The sequence below is a fragment of the Bufo gargarizans genome, chromosome 1 (genome assembly GCF_014858855.1).
Source record: "Bufo gargarizans isolate SCDJY-AF-19 chromosome 1, ASM1485885v1, whole genome shotgun sequence".
NCBI lineage: Eukaryota > Metazoa > Chordata > Amphibia > Anura > Bufonidae > Bufo > Bufo gargarizans.
Window position 1 is genome coordinate 634,488,855 of NC_058080.1, and position 23,049 is coordinate 634,511,903.

Below are 23,049 nucleotides of genomic sequence, written 5' to 3' on the forward strand. Positions count from 1 at the left end.
ATCGCTCACAGGAGCGCCAGTGCCTCCTCAAACAGCTGATCGGTGGGTGTTCTCGGGTGTAGGATAGGTTATCAGTAATGAAGTCTTGGGAAAACCCTTTTAACTCCTTTTCTGCCAGGGATACTACTACTACCCTACCTAATTTTGGATCATTATTTGGCAATATATAGCAATATTTATTTGCAGCTGTTTTGGAACGTCTAGTTTAGAGGGAACATTGCATTGTCCAGGTCCCTAACTACCCCGCTCACTAGTTACAAAAGCTTAGAGGCCCCCTGACCTCAGCGCAGAGGATCAGGGCTCCAGATGGCGACCAAAATGGTCGCCAATGCGACTTAGAATTTACAAATGGCGACAAGACTTTTTAGTCTTGTCGCCATTTGCGACTAGACCCTCCGCGGCAGCTCTGCAGTCGAACAGCGACGGGCACAGGAGCTGATAGTTCTCTGCCCCGCCGCCGATGTTCTTCTCAGTCTCAGTCAGTGAGTCACAGCACACAGACAACAGCAGAGACGCTGGCAGCAGGGAGGCGAGGGGCTGGGAGGAGCGTAATCTGATCCTAGAGTGGAAGCTGCTTCTGCCAGCCCCTCCCCTCCCCGCCCACCAACCAATCAGAACTGAGGCAAACACTAGCAGCTCTGAGTCACTGACAAGTACAGGGAGAAAGAATCAAATGAGTCACAGGTGAAAAGAACTAAAGATCCGACTTAGTTAGTGACTCATTCGATTCTTTCTTAGACTCCCTGTACAGTGTGCCCCCCCCAACACCCCAGTATAAGAAACATTGGTGGCACAGTGTGCCCCCCCCAACACCCCAGTATAAGAAACATTGGTGGCACAGTGTGCCCCCCCAACACCCCAGTATAAGAAACATTGGTGGCACAGTGTGCCCCCCAACACCCCAGTATAAGAAACATTGGTGGCACAGTGTGCCCCCCCAACACCCCAGTATAAGAAACATTGGTGGCACAGTGTGCCCCCCCAACACCCCAGTATAAGAAACATTGGTGGCCCCCCCCCTTAACACCCCAGTATAAGAAACATTGGTGGCCCAGGCCCCCCCTTAACACCCCAGTATAAGAAACATTGGTGGCTCAGTGGGAAGTGCCAATGAGGGTTAAAAAATAATTGTACAAAATTAACTCACCTCCTCCAGTTGATCGCGTAGCTGCCAGTCTCCTGTTCTTTCTTCAGGACCTGTGGTGATGTCACTGAGCTCATCACATCGCACTGCGCCACCAATGTTTCTTATATTAGGGGGGCGCACTGCGCCACCAATGTTTATTATACTGGGGTGTTGGGGGGGGGGTGCTCACTGCGCCACCAATGTTTATTATATTGGGGGGCACACTGCGCCACCAATGTTTATCAAACTGGGGTGTTGGGGGGGCGCACTACGCCACCAATGTTTATTATATTGACCTTCTACTATGCATTCTGTATTAAGAATGCTATTATTTTCCCTTATAACCATGTTATAAGGGAAAATAATACAGTGAATAGACTTTCATCCTAGCAACCATGAGTGAAAATCGCACCGCATCCGCACTTGCTTGCGGATGCTTGCGATTTTCACGCAGCCCCATTAGCTTCTATGGGGCCTGCGTTGCAACGTGAAAAACGCACAACATAGAGCATGCTGCGATTTTCACGCAACGCACAAGTGATGTGTGAAAATCACCCCTCATGTGCACAGCCCTATAGAAGTGAATGGGTCCGGATTTAGTGCGGGTGCATTCCGGTATTTTGAATGCCAGATCCGGCACTAATACATTCCTATGGGAAAAAATGCTGGATCCGGCATTCAGGCAAATCTTCAGGTTTTTTTTCGCCGGAGATAAAACCGTAGCATGCTGCGGTTTTATCTTTTGCCTGAACAGTCAAAATGACTGAACTGAAGACATCCTGATGCATCCTGAACGGATTACTCTCTATTCAGAATGCATGGGGATATGCCTGATCAGTTCTTTTCCGATATTGAGCCCCTAGGACTGAACTAGACTGTGAAAGTACCCTAAAATATTAAGTTTAAATCCCCCCTTTCCCAATTTTACATATAAAATATATAAACAATAGATAAACATATTACATAGCGCTGTCCAAACTATTAAATTATTAAAAATGATCTCCTATGCGGTGAGCATTCGCCATTTTTTTTTCACTTTGTCACCCCAAAAAATAGGATAGGACTGTTCTATTATGGGCCGAATGTTTCATAAAATGCGAAGTGCACGCTGCTTTTTTTGTTGTTTTTTTTTTTTTGCGCGGTATTGAGTATCGCAATACTTTTTTATGGTGACGAAAGCGAATCAAAATTTTGGTATCAAAACAACCCTATGCCAATCTGATCGGCGTAGCGTTGTCACGATACCAAAATTTTGATTCGGTTTCGATTTGGCGACTAAAAATTTGATTTGGCGCCTAAATTTTTCAGTTCAGGAGCCAATGGCTACTAGGTATTATTTTTTAGTCTGGAGCACTGAGGATATAATAAAATTAAAAATAAAATGTTTAACATAGAGATAGACAGAAGGATAGATATGAGACAGATAAACAGACAAACAGACTAAATAACATTCTTTTGGAAGAACTACTTTAAATAAGGGAAAATCAGGCCTAATTTATTACAGTATATCAATTTTTAATAGATTCAGCACAGAAATTGTACAAACAAATATAAAATCCAGAGTAACTACTATTTATTTTATTCATGTTCCTTTTTTGTTCTTTTTATCCACTGCACTCATTCTGCATGTGTGGGTTTCGTCCAGGTTGTCTGGTTTTATCCAACGCTCCACAAACATACTAGTAGATTTAATGGTTTCCTGTAAATTGACTGTAGGAACTATTCATTTATACAGTATGTACTTGATATAGGAAAGTAGATAGAGGACCCACATGGGAGAGGAAAAGAAATGTGAATACAGTCTGTTCTGTGAAACGTGCTACAGAATATGCTGGTGCTAAATACTTGTAAAAAGCAATAATCTCGTGGAATACTGAGAAGGCGGCTTATGAGACAAGTGGATACTTTACCAGTGAGCGTCATCAGATTATATAATACAGATCACTGCCTGGCAGCACACCCACTACAGATTTCAGTTTCACCAATTTAAGAATCGGTTTGAGGTTAGCAGTCAGCAGGATGCATTGTATGAATTCACTTGCAACCAGTAAAACAAGCAAAACAATCTAAGGTCTAGTACCTGCTATAACAAGTATGGAACAGCCATATCCAGACACAGGAGCAAACTTCAAAATTCTAATTATTGTAATTGAACAAAAATGCATGTTCTGCATTCTCTAACAAAATAAGCCAATACTTAGTACTGGGACAAGTCCATAGATGAGTCGAGGATGGCTCCACTAGAGCGCGGCTCCATAACCCCACTAGTGTACCCTCTCTAGCTGGTCATTAGCCTCTGACCCTTCACCTTGTGAGATCATCAATCTTATTTGGAGTGGTTTAAAGGGGTTGTCTCACTTTAGCAAATGGCATTTATCATGTAGAGAAAGTTAATATAAGGCACTTACTAATGTATTGTGACTGTCCATATTGCTTACTTTGCTGTCTGGATACATTTTTCTATCACACTATACACTACTCGTTTCCATGGTAACGACCACCCTGCAAACCAGCAGCGGTGGCCATGCTTGTGCACTATAGAAAAAAGTGCTGAACTATGCGCGCAACCGCGGTCCCAGCCACCAGAGAGGGCAGAGTTTTTTCCTATATTGTGCAAGCACGACCACTGCCACTGCATTACAGGGTGGTCGTAACCATGGAAATGAGAAGCGTATAATGTAATGGAAAAATTAATCTAGCCAGCAAAGTAAGCAATATGAACAATATGCCCGTGCTTGCAAACTGAAGGAAAAAACGCTGGCCTCCGTGTACTCCCGTGGTCCAGGCCACCAGAAAGGCTGCTGCCTTTTCCTACAATGTGGAAGCACGACCACCACTGCTGAATTACACGGTGGTCGTACCCAATGTGATAAAAAAAAATGAATCCAGCCAGCAAAGGAAACAATATAGACAATCACAATACATTAGTAAGTGCCTTATATTAAAGGGGTTATTAAACCCCTATAATGCCCCACAAAATGCCCAAGACCCTCATAGAGGTTATACTTACCTTTGTCCCCAGCACCCATGCCGCTTATGATGCCTACATGCCCACTGCTGCATCTCCTGGTCAAGTGGATCAAAACATTGGGCGATGGGGAGGGGGGGGGGGGGGAGATAGGTCGACGCCAATAGCAGGAACGAGCCTCGACAGGAATGAGCCTCCCTAGCATCACAGGTGCCGCTAGGCAGGCTCATTATTCAGCTAAAGAGCAACTAAAAGGACATTAAAAGAGGCAAGTGGTAAATTATCCACTAAATGGATTCCCCTAAAAAAAAAAAAAAAAAAATTGCTAGAGCTGAAATGCTAGGCTACATTTACTAAAGGACTGAAGAAGATTTGCAACTTAAAATTCATATGGAATACATAGAGAATGCACGGATAAATATAAACCGATACTTCAAAACACATATACTTAGAAAAAATTTATTATTTTCAACGTACAAAGCAACCTAAGATCCCTTCTGTATTATGATTCAAGTTCAAAAAGAGCGTGAAAATTAGCTTTGAGCTAAATAACCGTTAAAATGAAATGGGAGAATATTCCCGGCAGAATTTATTCATTTATTATGTTGCTTTATGCGCTGTAAAGATGCAGAAATGTTTCTTAACTGCAGCAGATACCTGCAGGGAAATTTAAATGAAAGCGCTCAGCCAGGTTAAAAGCTAGAAAACTGGGAAAAAGAAAAAGTAAAGTGAACAGTGTGTTTATACTGAGAAGGACACAATAATATCTTGTGCAGTGTAAGCTATGGCTTCTCGACACAAAAGGAGTCACTCATGTCGATAAACCCGATTGCTTCAGACAGAGAAAGGCTTGCTCAGAATAAGATCACATCTGTACCTCACCAACAAAGTGGGGAAGGGGGGAAGGTGTGCCTTACAGTTTGAGAAGCATCTCCCTGGCCTAACCCACAGAACTAGCAAAGTATAAGGTTTAAAGGGGTTGGCCACTTTTGAACCTAAATTTTAGAAATACCATATACGAGCGTGTAATGGAATAAGAAGCTGCTAAATGGCCTGCAGACATCCTTAGTCTGCATGTAGTTGGCAGAAGAATTCAGGCGGGTACCTGAGGCCACTGGCCAGGTGCATAGGAGCGAATCAGATTACGCTAGTGGCTATAAGGAGGGCTTGGGTGGCCCCCCAAGGCATCGGCATTCTTTCCCTTTCGGGTCTATGGCTAATCCGCCTCCTTATATCACTGGACATGGGAACCATGTGTGTGGGGGGGACTCCATGCGGGCTAAGATGAGCCTAGAGGCCATTTAGCAGATTCTTATGCGATTACACACTTATTACTTTAAAAACGTGCCATGTTAGATTCCATTATTAACACTGGATTTAGTCTTCGCTGTGCTCAGACTAGAACTTCTCCCCAACGTACATCGTTTAAAGGGCCTGTCCAGACGTATGACAAACAAATGTAGATGCAGGAAACCTAAGCATCTACTAAGCATTACTTAACTTTTGCTGCACTGGACCTGATGGCCTTTGTTTACTTCTACTGCAGTGAAGACATATTGTACATACACATGACCCCAGCAGCCAATCACTGGCCTTAGCGGTGACGCTAGTATACACTTAAACTTTTGAAAAAGCCCAAGGAGCCACGCCTCTAACCTCCACATTGCCCCTCTCACAGTAGGGCTGTCCCCTTAGTGTACCTCTTACAATAGAAAAGCCCCTGTAGTGTTAATAAAGTAATACTCACCTACCTCCGTACTCCCGATGAATGATGGACAACACATCATGCTCCACCCGGCAGCAGGTGCCAAGCAGTGACGTCATCGTGCCTTCTGGGCAGAAGGGCATGCAGGCCAGAGAATGATCCCTGACCTGTGCGCTCTCCTGCTCAGCTCGGCAGGCATGATGGCGTCACTGCATCTTGCCTGCTTGGTGAGCCCACAGGCCTGCGAATACTGCGGCTGGGAGCTGATGGCTTCCTAATTTACCACTGCATTCAACTACTGTATATCTGCATACCAACTGTAAAGGATAGCCCTCCTGCAACCACGGGACAGCTGCCGAAATCTGTGAATATCAGCCGGATCCAGAAGACTGCAGCGGTCATGTATATGTTTGGTATATCATTGCTGCAGGATAGGTAAATGAATGGCAGCTGCGCTGGAGTGGCAGGGGATTTGACAAGTGATTAAGGTTTGGTTTGTTATTTTATTTTAGAAGATTTCCTGAAGCTACTTTTGTTTCTCATATTCCCCGAAACCTGATGCACAGAGATGAAGACAGAGTCAAAAAAGGGCCCCGTCACCAAGTGCAATCTGCAGGCAGCATGTTTTTTATGCATAAAATTATATTTTGTGCACAACAAAGTTTTATATATAAAAAGTAATTTATACATTCCAATAAAGTGTTCAAATCCAATGTCTTTATGAAGAAAAAGAGTGAACGAATATAAAAAAATATATGGCAAGTACACAGAGATGTTTGGATGATGCTGATGATACAACAGGCATTCACTCACCCAAGGCGCAGATGGTACAATGAGGGTTATGGTCAGCAAGTCTGTGCAACATTCCTCCAAGGACTGATTACATCTTGTCAAATGATTTATTAACCTGGAATATGTAACGGTTGGAAGTATGTGATGTGCCGATTCGGAAGATTCTGCTCCTGGGGCTAAAATAATGCTCAGTGTTTGTCTCGCAGCATGCAGGTGTCTGAACAATGTGCTAAGCTTCCCTTCCAGCGCACTCTGTTGAAAACAGAAAAAAAATATAATATGTGAAAGTTCAAAGAATATCAAACATCTTTATACTAAGGAGACTTTGTAGCACATCCTCACCGTTACCACATTTTTTATACATCTTTATTAGGTTTAAAAAACGGACATAGGAAAAACACCAGTTTGATAAATGACTCCATAAGAAAATTGCTTTATGGCAGCCCCATGGTCCATAGACACAATGGTCAGGAGAGGACCTCGTTGACTTCTATGGGAGAGTTTTCTAGGCATAATCTGTGACTTGTGCAGAGGTCGTTGTATTGAGGTAAGAATAGATAAGCTTTGACAATCATCTATTGTTAATGGTGAATCCTGTCTTATCTATACACAGAGGTGATATCTCCTCATCATTACAGGCAGGATTAGAATAATATATATAACTGCAGTAAAGTGATCTGTACAGACCAAGAAGTAGAGCCAATTATTAGGCTTAGTGGCCAGTGTGAAAACTGCAGGAATTTATGGGTTTTGTTTAAATATAGATATTGACATTGAAAATTAAAAATAACATCATCAAAAATTCATTAAAATATGTTAAATGTCAAAACATTTAAACACCAGTTTTTTTTTCCGATAACACATTCCCCTATGGGCTGCTTTAGCTGCTCATATCTCAGCTTTTTTATTAGGGTCTGATTCATTAGATCTGACGAAGATTGGGGTTTGATAAAGATTGGTGGGCTGATCTGAGGTCTGATGAAAAATATTATTTTTCTTATTTTCCTGCATCTTAGGCCTCATGCACATGACCGTTATTTTGGTCTGCATCCGAGCCGCAGTTGTGGTGGCTCTGATGTGGACCCATTCCCTTCAATGGGGTCGGCAAAAGATGCGGACAGCACTCTGTGTGCTGTCCGCATCCGTTGCTTTGTTCCGTAGCCCCACAAAAAAAATATACAGTCTTGTCTGTTTTGCGGACAATAGGCATTTATTTTTCGGACCGCAAAAAACGGAACGGTCGTGTGCATGAGGCCTTATAGAGCGAAAAATATGGTGTATCAAGAAATGGTTCATAAATTATCCACTTTCCAAATGTGAAATGTCCCATTTAGTAGCGCCAGCACCCCCTGCTTAGCAGTGTCTTTACTTTAATGTACACATCGATGAGCCTATGATTGTAATGTTCTTACACGTGCAACAAATGTCACATTTACTAATGTCGGTGCACATAGATTTAGTTGTACAATATGCCAAAATGTGTCACAATTTGGAGCATCTAGGTTTAGCAAAATTATCTGAACCTAGTATTGCAAGGAGCGTGGCTTAACAGAAAAGGGGCATTATCTAACGTATTCCCTTTATTTACAAACCAACTGAAAAAATGGTGTGGTGTTAAACAGGCAGGAAGTGTTCAAACCCATAGTCAGTTGTGCATATATATATATACAGGGGAGCAAATCCTACTCTTGTAGCCTGTTGCTAATGGCGATCCCCAGCAAAAATGCATACAGTGGAGGATGCCCGCAGCGGACCACAAGTACCACAACAGACATCCTACACAAGATCGCAATTACTCGCAGACTCCTCCCTCCTCCCATTGCAAGCATGGCTACATTCTGGAGGTAACTGGTGAGTTGGCTATGAGTCAGACCTTATGCTCCTGTAATTTGCCCACTGGCTCCGGGTGTTGCCCATGTGGCACAGGTAGGTGAGTGTTAGGTCCCGAGCTACTTAAGAAACCTTGGCGCGGTGCTCGGGCTCAGACATGTCCTCCACAGTAGGATATGTTGGCTAATCTCTCAATTTTAACATCAGTATGAGGGTTTAGTACGACCGCAGAGTGCACCTGTCTTTGCAAATGCTATTGTATTCCCTTTATTGCCAAAATTCTGCCTACATCTTGACAGTCATCTATAGGATTCTTAAACCTAGTAAATCTGCCACTCTGTAGCAATAGGGAAATGTACAGTTATGCTGCCAGGGTTGGCCAACCCAAGCAGGAAGGAATGTCTCAGACTACTAAAACACAGTGTGCATTTTAGTTTGAGAAGTTACCGGCCATTTTAGGCGAATGCAGGCGGGACAAATAGGTAGATTTGCTGCAAAAGTTCTAAAAAGAATAGCAGCAAGTACTTTAACTATACATTTCCCCATGTTAAGCTTTATGGAGAACTGGAAGGTCACTTTAAGGAAATGCAGTAAGAACTGTTTATACAAAAAAACACGTTGCAGTAACACCTGCATAGACGTATCATGTTTACTTGCCATGGGAAATGCTCCAAGTCATGGAAGAATCCTATACACTCCAGACTTTCACATTTTGTCTTTAAAAACCAGCTGCAGCTGATGTGCAATGGACAATATCTGACTACTAAAAACAACACCAGGCAGAACATTTGGTCTTTGACATCAATATATAAACATATTTCAAAGATTTGGCTAAGACCGATTGTTTTTAAAAGAACAGCCTATAGCAAGAAAATAAATGTCAGCTCTGGAAACAAGAAGACACTAATATACTACTGGAGACGTCCCATTGTTCTTCGTGTTTTTCCCTTTGGTTTTCACTATTTTTAACCAACTGGACAAATTACAAAAATATACATGTATTTTAATTTTGCTTGCAGAGCTGTATTATATCCATACAGTAACCTCTCCCCAATGAACAAAAATAATACATACAGCCCATTTAGTCCTGTAAAATGCATTCATAGGAGAGCTAGACAGGACCAAACATTGCGTCATGTGAGCCATCAAGTATCTAGCAAAAGAATAGTAATGTATTGAGGAGCAGAACACGATCCGTATACATACTACTGCTCTCTGCAGAAGCACGTTAGCATACCTGTCAGTGTCCCTGTACAAACAGATCTGGACGTTTGTTTTTCTTACATTAAATTTTATTAACATGATAACATCATCTTGAGACAGGCAGCCGTTTTATTACATCACCTATAGACAGGAAGTCATGTAAATTCCACCACTAGTCCTATTTACTTATCACATGATTGTGTCCTGACCCAGCACATGTATGTCATATAACACTGCTGCTTACTGAATATCAGGGATTATATGATGTCACATGACTGATGCCATGTTTCAGTTAGGCCCTGGATTGATACATGGGCTATACCATTCTACTGCATATAGGGGTCAACCGTCTGATATAACAAAGTTATGTAAGCAGAATTTTAATACATGTATATTCGAAAATTGTGTGATTTCCCATTATGGAAACAAATACATATAAAAATGGAATACAACTTTAAAGGTGTTGTCCAGCCTCATAATACTTTATTATTTAGTATGTGTTTCATACATAAAAGCTAGCGCAGACCAAAAGACTTCCTACGGCTAGAATCCTGCATGCAGCTTTCAAAACAGTTTTTGATGCAGCTTTTTGAGCCAAGCACAGAAATAGAAGAAGAAATCTTTATATGTTTTACTGTTCTTGGATTCACACTGGGTATGGTTCAAAAACTGCATAAAAAAAGAGATCCCTCCCCTAAAAAAATGAGCGACAAACTTCTCGTGGATTGGCGCTAATTTATTGCCTGGCAAAGAACCATGTAAAAGCACCTTAAAGCCTCTTTCACACTAGCAAATTTTCTGTCTTGAAGCGATGCGTGTTGTGAAAAGACATTGTATAATCATTGATCATCCCTGCATTCAGGAAAAATCTCATTATTTTCTATATTGTGCAACCATCAGTGAAAAACACTCAGCCCCATTCATTTTATGGGGCCAGGGCTACATGAAAAACAGAGGGCACCCAGATGCAATATGTTTTTCACTGATGGTTGGTAGGAGATGTTGAGTGTTATTCTTTAGTTTTTCTTCATGGGCATGAAAAATTCATCAAGAACTGATTGCATTTGCGTGGAAAAAACTTAAACACCGAATGCAATCACAGAAAAAAACTGATTAAACTTGAATGAAAAACCATTAGTTTTTTCCTGAACAGACTCTGAATCATTCCGTATCCATCATGTGAAATATGCCTAAGGCACTGACGGAGAAACCTTAGCACTCAGTAATTAAGTGGCAAGGTGCAGGCACTACCACGGCTCCAATCCAACTTCTCCAAGCCACGAACCAGAGTCTGTACAACAGAAAACCAGGGGAAGGTGTGGGCAATACCCCTTTAGGGGCTCATGCACACAAGCGTGTGTGGCCTGTGCTGCAGACCATAAATAGCAGTCCGCAATGCATAGGCACTGTTCATGTGCACGCTGTTTGCTTATGCGGACCCATTGACTTATGGTCCGTGATCTGCAAGAGATGGTCCAAACCGCAAAAAAATAGGTCATGTTCTATTTTTTTGCAGTGCATAGGCACAGTCCAAAATCCCATGGAAGCTTCCAATCCATGCCTCCGCTCTGCTCCGTATCTTGAATATTGCAGACCCTGTCAAGTTAATGGGTCTGCATTCATGATACGGAGTGCACACGGTTGGTGCCCGTATATAGCAGATCCGCCGTTTGCGGTTCTGCAATACAGGCATGGGGCACACACGCTCGTGTGCGTGAGCCCTAAGTGAAACACAAAGTAATAAGAACAAAAACAAAAATAATACACACAAAAAAAGATGAAAAGATACAACACAAAGATACTAATTCTCAAAGTTGGAGCGTCACTTTAGCCTTGAAGTCATTTGTAGGAAACAACTGCATGAAGTCCAAGGTGAAGAATGTGTTGTAAACTGATATGAGGATGCAATTATGTCACAGCTAGCCAACTGTACACAGACTACAACGCCAACACTTTAGTGTCTGAACAAGAATAACAAAGCAGGAAAACAATATATAAAGCCAAGACAGTGAAAAGAGTCCATCGTTCCCCTGACAGTGATGGAGGACCAGTGTATGAATTCAATATCCTTAAGGGACTCACCGGTCTTGTAAACTCTGACAATACAGATTATTCCTCAGAATTTTCTCCCGAAAACTAATGACACTGCTGAGGAACAGTGATAAAGCTGGCAATAAAATTGTTATGATTAATAAAATGATCAGAAGAACTGCAAAACGTAGGCCTTAAAGACACAGCTAACTCGGAGTAATCCATGTGGTCGTATTCTTCTTACTAATCGGACTGCTTTTACGAGAACTGAAAGCACTTACAGATTTCATGATGTATATTCAGTAGCTTTTCCGGATCAGTCTCTCCGATTGTCACCCGGAAAAACGGCTCCGGTATTTATCTTTTTCACATTTTTAAAGGTCTGCAGGAATGCATTAGGATAAAACTGATCAGTTTTTTTTCTGGTATTGAGCCCCTAGGATGGAACTCCATACCGGAAAAGAAAAAACGCTAGTGTGAAAGTACCCTAATCCTCCCACATATAGGATGGCCACACACATAAGATGTATATCTACCAAACCCGCCAAGTTCAAATTAACATCTAATGTGTATGGGGGGGTCTGACGACTTTCTCCTGCTGGATGCTGGATATAAGGATCGGGCATATTGGATTTAATTGCCTGATCATTTTGTTAGTGGGGAGACAAGCTGCTGCCAGAGAAGTCTGACATCAGCTTTCTCCCATCTCCTCATTCAGTACTGATCATGCATATGTATGGGAGGATCACATATGGCCACCTTTACTGCTACCACTTTTCCCATGTATATCATCAGCCCTAGTCTTAAAGGGACACTGACAGGCCGAATAAGCATAATTAGCTGTATAATGTACGCACAGGTCTTCTATTGTGTATTAAAAACATATAAGTCTAAAACCTGTCCACCTTATGAATACTGTAAAATGATGTTTTATAACCTGTTAGAATTGCTCGTCTTTCTGCCCAAGGGGCGGCGTTTCAGCTTTACTTCTGCCCAGGCAGCCTCCCCCCAACCGCCGCTCTGAAGCGCCGCCTAGCTCATCAATATTCACTTCGCTGGGCGGCTTCTGCTGTCCCCGACGTTCTGAGATCCGGCACATGCGCAATACAAAGCTATGGGCATCGGACTCCATTTGAGCTTCAGCGCATGCGCCCGGCACCCTCACTGGCTGGGATCACATCGCGCCTGTGTCCCCTCTGCTTCATTGAGGCCGCTTAAGCCTCTGCGTTCTGCGCCGGGCACTTTTCTCAGCAGCGCAGAAGCCGCCCAGCAAAGTGAATATTGATGAGCTGGGCGGCGCTTCAAAACGGCGGTTGGGGGGAGGCTGCCTGGGCAGAAGTGAAGCAGAAACGCCGCCCCTTGGGCAGAAAGACGAGCAATTCTATCAGGTTATAAAACATCATTTTACAGTATTCATAAGGTGGACAGGGGTTAGAATCATATGTTTTTAATACACAATAGAAGACCTGTGCGTACATATATACAGCTAATTATGCTTATTCGGCCGGTCAGTGTCCCTTTAAGACATATATTGCTGCTGCTATTTTAGAGGTGACATTTTAGTTTTCCCATCCCTGCCAAACAGTCATAACTTTTTTTTTATTTTCAATCAACATAGATTAATGAGGGCTTGTTTTTTAAGGAATGAGTGGTACTTTTAATGCCACCATTTATTGATTCATATAAAACCTAATTGAAATGGTCACTACCTTTTAATAAAACTTTGCACAAATCAATAGTACAAGCAATCATAAGACATTTTGCAATATTATCAGAGAAAAATGTCTTGTTCTAGAGATATCAGCTGTTTCTTCCCCTCCTTCTCCCTTTTCTAAAATGACTGTCATGAGAAATCGGTCTTGGGCGGCTGATGCTCATCCTATACAAGTCTATGGAAAGGGGAGGAGTGAGCAGGAAATGAGTGAGACACACATAGCCAGAAAGACTGCTGCAGCTAAATAGACAGTTTCTGCGTCAGACCAAGTGCTATATTCACATCAGCTCAGGACAGTACCTCCATGGAATGATCCTGGGGCTGCTTCTCAGTGAGGAAGAGAAGGTCCAGGAGAAGATTCTCCTATGCTTTTTGTGTGCAATGGATAGGAACTAGTCTCCACCCACCAAATATAGAAGAACAGCAAACTAGACATTCAGCATGCACAGGTAAAAACTGCTAAAAATGCCAGGTACAAGTCATATAATAGCCATAAATAGTGTTATCACTCATGTACTCACACTATACTATTGATTAATGCAAAGTTTGTTGAAAGGTGAGGTACGCATTACTACTTAAAAAAATTAAAAATCCTTTTTTTTTTTTTAAAGCTTTATGTCTGATATTGTGAAAACCATAAACTGTGTGTTTTTATCGATGGAGCTGTTTAAGTTTTTTTTTGTGGAGTGAACTGTAGTTTTTATTCTTGCTATACTACCATATTGGGAAAGATAGAACTTTTTGATCATTTCTTATACAATTTTTTTCAAACGTAAAATAACTAAAAAAAATGAATGCATTTTGTCACCGGCATTTTTGTGCTATACCCTGCAATACTTATGTACTGCAGTGCATAGTGATTTAACCAGCAGGACTGGGGGAATTCAGTTGGCCTCTGGCTGCCATGAAACATAGTCAGCAACCTGTGACTGCTTCATGGGGGTGCAGTTAAATGGATAAGAGGTATATCTGATCCTAGACTCTGTAGGCAGAGGTCTCAGCTCTGCAATACAGCTGGCACAAACCAGGCATGGCACCCACCCTCATGTGTATATGTACGTTACTGGTCATCAGGATGTTAAAGATTTAGTAAGAACATTTAATATTATATTAAATATTTCCCACCAATTGGCCTTAAATAAAAGTGGGAAAAAAATCCTGTCCTGAAATGGCATTTCAGGTCTCAAAACACTAACATAAAGCAAAACACTGCGAAAACCTCAGGAAGAAAGGTTAATTGGTTGATTCATACTTTTTTCATTGTGTTGACTTGTCCAAATAGCTGTAGAAGAATATATTTAATAGAAAACATAATAAGGAGCAACAGGCCAACACGATTCCGCAGGCTTATGTAAACACTATAACTACTACCACCCGGGAATATTTTTTAAGCAAATATTAATCTTGTGAATTAATTAAGGGCTGCAGTCTTTAATGAAATCCAAGTGACTTTTTCAAAATTTTCATTACAACTGTGACTTGATTGGATCTTGCAATAGTAGACATTTTGAGAAAAAGAAATAAGAATTGGCAGATTTTACTATGTTCAGAAAACTTGTGTTATTCATATATATTAAAAGACAATTCTTTTTTAGGACTGACATCACTTTTCAAAAATTGACTTTTCTGCGAACAGCAAACCTTAATACCGGCTCGTATGTCGCGCGACAATGGGCGTTCGCATACTACCGGAGCCGCATATGCGAGACGCCGGAGAATCGCGCATACACAGCGCTCAGGTCAGTACGCTCAGGTCTGAACCGGCTGTTAAAGGGGTTATACAATCGCCCACGATGCTAGGGAGGCTCGTTACCATCGCGGCCTGCTATTAGCTTCCCTCTCCACCCACCCGTCGCTGGATGTTTTGATCTGCGCGACAGGGAGATGCAGTGGTGGCCATGCAGAGATCTGGAGGGACGTGGGTGACGGGGAGCAGGTAAGTATGCTCTAGAGGAGAGCCCTGGGCATTCTGGGGGGGTCACTAATTTTATTTATAAAAAAATAATAATTATAATTTGTAATGCTGTTGATCATAAAATGATCTGTGCATCATAAATTTGTTAACATAATGCATCACTATTTTCTTTTGTGATGGATTTAAAGGGAGGCAGCTTGACTTGAGCATCGGAGCAGTTCATGCACTGATGTTCTCTTTTGCCCTGCGCTATATCGGGCAGGGCAAAGGCAATTTTAGGAGTTCCGGTGACGTACCGGGCTCTCCATGGAGCTGCCAGGAAGCCCGGTGACGTCACCGGCACTGATGGGCGGGCTTTAGCGCTGCCCTAGCCAGTAAAACGGCTTGGGCAGCGCTAAAGCCCGCCCATCAGAGGCGGTGACGTCACCGAACAGACTGCCGGCGGAAGTTTCCGCCCGGCAGTGTGTTATGATAAACAAAAGAGCCCTTGCCCTGTGCGATCTAGCGCAGGCCAAAGGAGCGCATCGGAGCATGAGATGCTCCGATGCTAGCCTCAGGGATGCTGCCGGGGTGAAAATAAGGGTATGTATGAGTTCAGCTCTGAACCCGGACAACCCCTCTAAACTAAGCAGAGTGCTATGTAGGGCTTGCATAGACAAAACATTTACTTTCTTTTTGAAAACTGTGCATTTTGCAGAAAAATACATATTTTTTTTTTTTTTTAAAGGCAGCCAGTCACCAGGAAATTCAGTTAAACCAGGCACAATGCCTTGTAGGGCTAGCTCAACTGAAAGTAATGATAGCTTTCACTTAGCAATCTGTTGCTTTGTTCTGGACAAACAGTATGTTTAATCCACATTCAAATGAGCAGTTACGTGCACTGGGGGTGTTCCCAAGCCACTCTGTGCACCCTTGCTCCTTACAGGGCCAGGTAAGATGATTATGCAGGAACCTCGCCTTGTTAATCAAGAAGAAGGAGAGGAGCTGGCAGTGGAAGCATGAGGTGTAAGGGTGCAAAAAGTGGTTTGGTCCCACCCTTGATGCACTTAGCTTTTCATTTGCATAAAGATGAAACTTGCTTTATCTCCAGAATGAAGCAACAGATTACTTAGTTTAGCTGGTCTAGCCCTACATGGCATGGTTTATCAGTGAATTTCCTGGTGACAGATTCCCGTTAAAAAATGAGATATTTGGAGCAAGAAGGGAAGGCCCTAGCCTCTCAGTGCACCATTGTCTTGTCCAACTTTTCACAAAGCCCCTTCTCTCCACTGAGCATCTGGGTGAATGTAAAGTTATGCATTTGGGCACTAATAACTTGCATACAGGCGCAAAATCATCATGGTGCACTGGATGATAGACTAAATGGCAGTATGCAATGTCAATCAGCTGCTGCTAAGGCCAGCAAGATAGAAAGAAGAGCAACCAAACTAATATCGGGCATGGGGAATCTTAGTTATGCGAAAAGATTAAAATGCATTCCGTCTTGTCCCGTAGAAAAAATGTGGTAAAAAGCTGTTCAATGTAAGGACCTCTAAATAGAAAAGGGGCACCTGAAAGTAGGTCTGGATGAGTGCCATCAGGGGGGGGGGGGGCTAATCAGAAAAACAGAAGACTGTCTTGTTGGCCCATGTTTCATCAGAAATAATCTTGATAGATCTGTGAGTGCAGCAGTCAAGTCCTCATAATGTTGTCTCCTGTTGTCTACATACCCAGTTTTTCAACTGTCAAGAATTCTACAATATACTTAATATATTTACTTACAGAAATGTATGTAAATTAGGCATATTTCTGGCGCAGATGGCACAAAGGCAATCTGTGACTTTTCCCCGCTCACACCAGGTCTACAAAAGTGTGGACAGGAAAAGGGACTGGCCGGTACACCCATCTCATTCATCATTTTCTACACCTGTTTTAGGCATAGAAAATTGTCTAAATCTATGCCAGCAAGGGCGCTGGCAAAGATTTTGAAGTTCCGGTCTTAATAAATGACCCCAATTGTTTTTTAAAGGGCACCTGAAGGCATCTGTGCTCCCATTGCTGAGAAAAATTATGTTTTAATATATGCAAATAAGCCTCTAGGAGCAACGGGGGCGTTGCTGTTACACCTAGAGGTTCCGTTCTCTCTGTAACTGCCATGCCCTCTGCATTCTGATGACCCTGTCAATCAAATTGCAGGGGGTGCTGCAGTTGCAGAGAGAGCAGAGCCTCTAGGTGTAATGACAACGCCGCTGTTGCTCCTAGACGCTAATACCAAAACATAATTTTCCGTAGCAATGCGGGCACATATGAAAACGGGACCAACACAGGTGCCTTCAGCTGCCAAGCGCACATGTAACAGGTCAAGTACAAATTTGCTGACAGATGCCCTTTAATCGAATTATTTGTGGATTTGTTTAGTTAACATTCCTGTAGTCACTAGTTATAACAGGGAATCTGAAACATAAACCTACACAGACACACCTTGGTGCTACTCTCAGCTATCTTAGGGGTATGTTTGCAAAGCGATCCTCGGATTTGAATTAACATGCGGATTTAGACCATTTCAATGGGGCTAGTCCATGTGCCGCTAATGCTCTGTGGTTCTGCGAGGAAACCACATTAATATGTCACTCCTTGATGAGGAATTTAAATCTGCATATTAACAGCAAGGTAGATTCCCGCTGTAAAAAAAAAAAAAAGGGCCCCAGATTTCAGAAATCTGTTAGCAACTTCTGAAATCCTTGTGAAATCATATGAGCATACTCTAAAAATTCTAAACAGCACACTGAAGAACCATATAGATTTAAAGGGATTGTTTGTACTACAGATATGGTCTCAGAATAGGTCATCAATATCAGGATGGTGGGGGTCTGACTCATAGCACCCCTAACAATGAACTGTCTAAAGGGGCCGTGGTTCTCTTGCAAGCGTTGTGTCCTCTTCACTGTCATGCATGCGGACCCCTAGTAGGGGCAGTGCAGTATAATTACAGCTTCCCCTTCCATTCACAGAAGAGGATGCAGTGCCCCCACAAGCGCTGCACCCCCCTGATCAGTGATGGTGTCGGGTGGCAAACCTTATCCGATCGGATATAGGTGAGCTATTCTGAGGACAGATCATCAGTATCTGTAGCACAGACAACCCCTCTTAAAATATTTTTTTATCTCTTCTAAACAGATGTTTTCCCCAGAGGTTCAAACCAGTATCTACTGTTTCTATTAACTGAGACGATCCCTAAACAGGGAGTTACCGTATGCATTGAAAAATGTAATAGATATTTTGGACAACTGGAGCCATGAGACCCTCCAGTATGTAATGCAAAGAACAGTCCAGACTACCACTGACTTTTACTTTTTCCCATTATATCCTTTCTCCCCCTCGTTTCTCCTATACCCCCTTCTGTTTCTCTTATTTTCACCAATAAATTGTGATGTGTCTGAACTATAAAATAAAATTCAAAAATATAACTGTATATAATATTATACTTCATATTCAGATTTAAAGGGAATCAGTCACCTGGTTTGAGCATATTCAGCTGTCACCATTGGCATGTACAGTAAACTACCTTATTTCCTGCAGTGGTCTTTTTTCTTTTCATGGTTTCATTTTGATAAAAAAGCGCTTTTTGCGTTATGCAAATGAACCTCCAAGGTGCCCAGAGGGGCGTTAGTCTTCATCTCTTGAACCCTGTAACGCCCCCCTGCAGTGCCCATCCCGCCTTAATTTCGAGCCCAAGCACGCCAACTCATTATGAAATATGGTCCCACAGCCGAGGTGAATGGCGCCGCCCCCTCCGCTACGTCAACTTATACATTCAAGCTACACCCCTGGCTTCTTTCTTTCAGCCGCCAGAAATCTTGCGCAGGCGCAGTACCGCCGACTGCCTGTGCGATCAAATAGCTCCTGAGGGCAACAGCTTCAAAAGTGTCACTGGGCATGCGCCGAAGGGGGGGGCGCCGTTCACCTCGGCTGTGGGACGATATTTTATAATGAGTAGACATGGTTGGGCTCGAAATTAAGGCGGGGTGGGCACTGCGGGGGGGGGGGGGGGGGGCGTTAAGAGATGAAGACTAACGCCCCTCTGGGCACCTTGGAGGTTCATTTGCATAACACAAAAAGCGCTTTTTTTATCAAAATGAAACCATGAAAAGAAGAAAAAAGACCACTGCAGGAAATAAGGTAGTTTACTGTACATGCCAATGGTGAAAGCTGAATATGCTCAAACCAGGTGACGGATTCTCTTTAATGTAACAAACAGCAACATAAAATCTTAAAATGATATTTCATGATTGAAATACAATGAAGCATTGTCTTTCTCTTCACAATTAAATTACAATATTATTTTCCAATGTGACCCCTTATCCTTCTGATTGCCTTTCAGAATGTCATGTTGAAATGCAAATTCCTGCCTTTGTTACCCCTAATCTAATACACTGTAAATCATTATTTAAGCAAAATGGTTGTAATTCTCAAAGACTTAATTGTAAAGCCTGCTGCACATATTTTAAGAAGCAATGTGAAATCCTGCCAGCAGGTGCAATATAGGAGGTAGTGCTGGAAATGAATAATTCAACAAGGAAAGCACTTCTGCTGAGAAGGAATTTGCAATAATGTTTTTCAAGCGAGATGAGTGGCTATCATAGGCTGTCAATTTCCTTCGGTTCAGCCAGAAAAGGTCACACCCATAACGCAAACAATGGGGGTATGTCATGCCCATTTTGTGTTTCCTCATATAGGTTAGGTCTTTTGACCATTCAATTTGTCCTGATAATAACATACATTGTGTCATGCTGCTTGCTTCTCATATAAATTTGAAAATTGGTTTTGACTTTGACATATGAAAAAGATGCTAAATACTCTGAGTTATAAAAAATATATATATATAAAAATCTAAATACTATATATATATATATATATATATATATATATACACACACACACATATATATATATATATATATATATATATAATATTTTTTAAGTACTTACAGTATTTTGGCTATTAAGACTCAATTTGCAGCAGGTAAAAATCTCGTCAGGGTGGTCCATTTTAAACTAGAAGAGTTACAGTTTATGTGTTGGCATGTTATTTGAGATTTTCATGCCAAAGGCTCTGTACCTTGCAGAAGCAGGTTTTGTATAGTGCCAGGTATAGATGGATGGAACAATTGTTTAATCAGGCACAGAGCCACCTTAGGGAACAGCATGCACCCACTAGGACTCTTTGGGTACTCGGGGTGGCATTAGTGCTAGATTAGCATCGATATACAAATTCTGAATGTCTCATCCTTCTTTCCCTCGAAATCTACTGCTGGAGGACTATAATGTGGCCGCGGACACACTGGGACAGATTTACTAATACTGTCTGAAAGTAAGATCTTGATAAGTGCAAGATAATGCACCTGGGGCGTAAAAACCCAAGAGCAGAATATAAAATCAGTGATACAGTCCTAACCTCAGTATCTGATTTAGGGATTTAGGGGTCATTATTTCAGAAGACTTAAAGGTAGGCAGACAATGTCATAGAGCAGCAGGAAATGCTAGCAGAATGCTTGGGTGTATAGGGAGAGGCATTACCAGTAGAAAGAGGGAGGTGCTCATGCCGCTCTACAGAGCACTAGTGAGACCTCATTTGGAGTATTGTGCTCAGTACTGGAGACCATATCTCCAGAAGGATATTGATACTTTGGAGAGAGTTCAGAGAAGAGCTACTAAACTAGTACATGGATTGCAGGATAAAACTTACCAGGAAAGATTAAAAGACCTTAACATGTATAGCTTGGAAGAAAGACGAGACAGAGGGGATATGATAGAAACTTTTAAATACATAAAGGGAATCAACAAGGTAAAAGAGGAGAGAATATTTAAAAGAAAAACTGCTACAAGAGGACATAGTTTTAAATTAGCGGGGCAAAGGTTTAAAAGTAATATCAGGAAGTATTACTTTACTGAGAGAGTAGTGGATGCATGGAATAGCCTTCCTGCAGAAGTGGTAGCTGCAAATATAGTGAAGGAGTTTAAGCATGCATGGGATAGGCATAAGGCCATCCTTCATATAAGATAGGGCCAGGGGCTATCTATAGTATTCAGTATATTGGGCAGACTAGAGGGGCCAAATGGTTCTTATCTGCCGACACATTCTATGTTTCTATGTAAGGCATTTCAAATTTAGAGAGACAGTCTTAACCATTACCGGAGTGTTAATCCCCCTTCTTTACCAGGGTCTATCCAACTGCAAATAACTGATTAGTTTCTGAGCTGGCCTACATTATTTTTCACGGGACGCCTTAGACCTTTCTTTTGTGCCATTTGATTATGGATATAATATATATTTTAATTATTTAAGGAAAAACTGTGAAATTTAAGGAAAAACTGTGAACATTTCTAAAACCATTCCCGTACGCTTGTACCCTGAAAATGGACGTTATTTATGTAGTTTATGTACTGGCTGGGCCCACCGCAAGACTTCAAAAGACAGGAGTGCATTTTGGATTTTGGTGGCCTATTTTTCTATTGCTGGTTCTATGGCACCGTACTGCCAGAAAACTGTTGTACAGTGCCAAAACGTTACAAGCCCCTTCAAAGTGCCTTTTTTTTTTAAATGTCATTTTCCTAAAGGAATTCACCTTGGGGAAATTCAGACAAATAATATTTTAAAAAATTTTTGCATGCATTTGTATATTTTACGAACAAATACATTTGTCGGACTAGTCGCCTGTAAATTGGCGTACTTTACTCCAAAAATGCTCCAAAATTTTGCGGCACATTTACATCATTTCTCCTTTCTGCCATGAATCCTGTTAAATTAGGCGAAAATCTTTTATTAAAAAGGTAAATCTGCCCTATTTTATCTACAGCTGATTATGCCAAAATAGGTTGGTTCAAATGAAGGATGTTTAATCTGTGTTCTCTCTCTCTCTCTCTCTAATATATATATATATATATATATATATATATATATATATATATATTTGAAGAAAATCCAGCGGGAGCACCACCCAGGATGCGGGTGCAAAATCCACAAGGGCAGCGGCAGTGCCCCAATAATATGGTTAAAGAAAAATTGGACTGCACTCCAGATAAAGTGAAAAATACGTGAAGCTTTATTCACCCATGATATGGCAACTCTGCAACGTTTTGGCTCACAAGAGCCTTCTTCCAGCCTGGAAGAAGGCTCTTGTGAGCCGAAACGTCGCAGAGTTGCCATATCATGGGTGAATAAAGATTCACGTATTTTTCACTTTATCTGGAGTGCAGTCCAATTTTTCTTTAACCTTAACTATATATATATATATATATATATATATATATATATATATATATATATTTTGTGAGACATATGAAGAAAGGTATGTGTCTCCAAGAATGGTAAAGGAAACCTATTAGAGGGGATGCATATCATTCTTTGCTGTGTGCCACCTGAGACGTGTCACCAAGGTGTCGGGCCTTGGTGGAGTAAAAGCAATTAGCTAGATAGATAGTGGACGCTCTTGTTAACTAGCATAGCTGAGCAAAGAGCTGAGTGGGTGCTTATTCCCCACAATCCACTCCGAGTTTTATACATGGCCCATTTCCACGGTTGTGTTCAAAAGTCAAGGCATATAGCAACTGTAAGTTGGCTGGAACAATTAATAAACAGTATTGAAGTGACTTTGTAGTGTCCCTGTCTTTCTTCAACGCTGGTAATTACAAATATATATAATATATATATATATATATACATACATACATACATACACACACACACATACATAATATATATATATATATAGCACCGCTGTAGAAA

General features: G+C 41.6%; 1 protein-coding gene across 3 annotated transcripts in view; it reads right to left on the reverse strand.

Annotated features, from left to right (window-relative positions):
* LOC122935520 overlaps nucleotides 1-23,049 on the reverse strand; it is a 122,317-nt gene that overhangs the window by 12,889 nt on the left and 86,379 nt on the right. For all 3 annotated transcript variants that reach the window (XM_044291302.1, XM_044291290.1, XM_044291295.1), the window contains exon 9: nucleotides 6,613-6,843. In XM_044291302.1, the coding sequence (XP_044147237.1) occupies nucleotides 6,613-6,843 (231 nt within the window). The remainder of the gene's footprint in view (nucleotides 1-6,612; nucleotides 6,844-23,049) is intronic.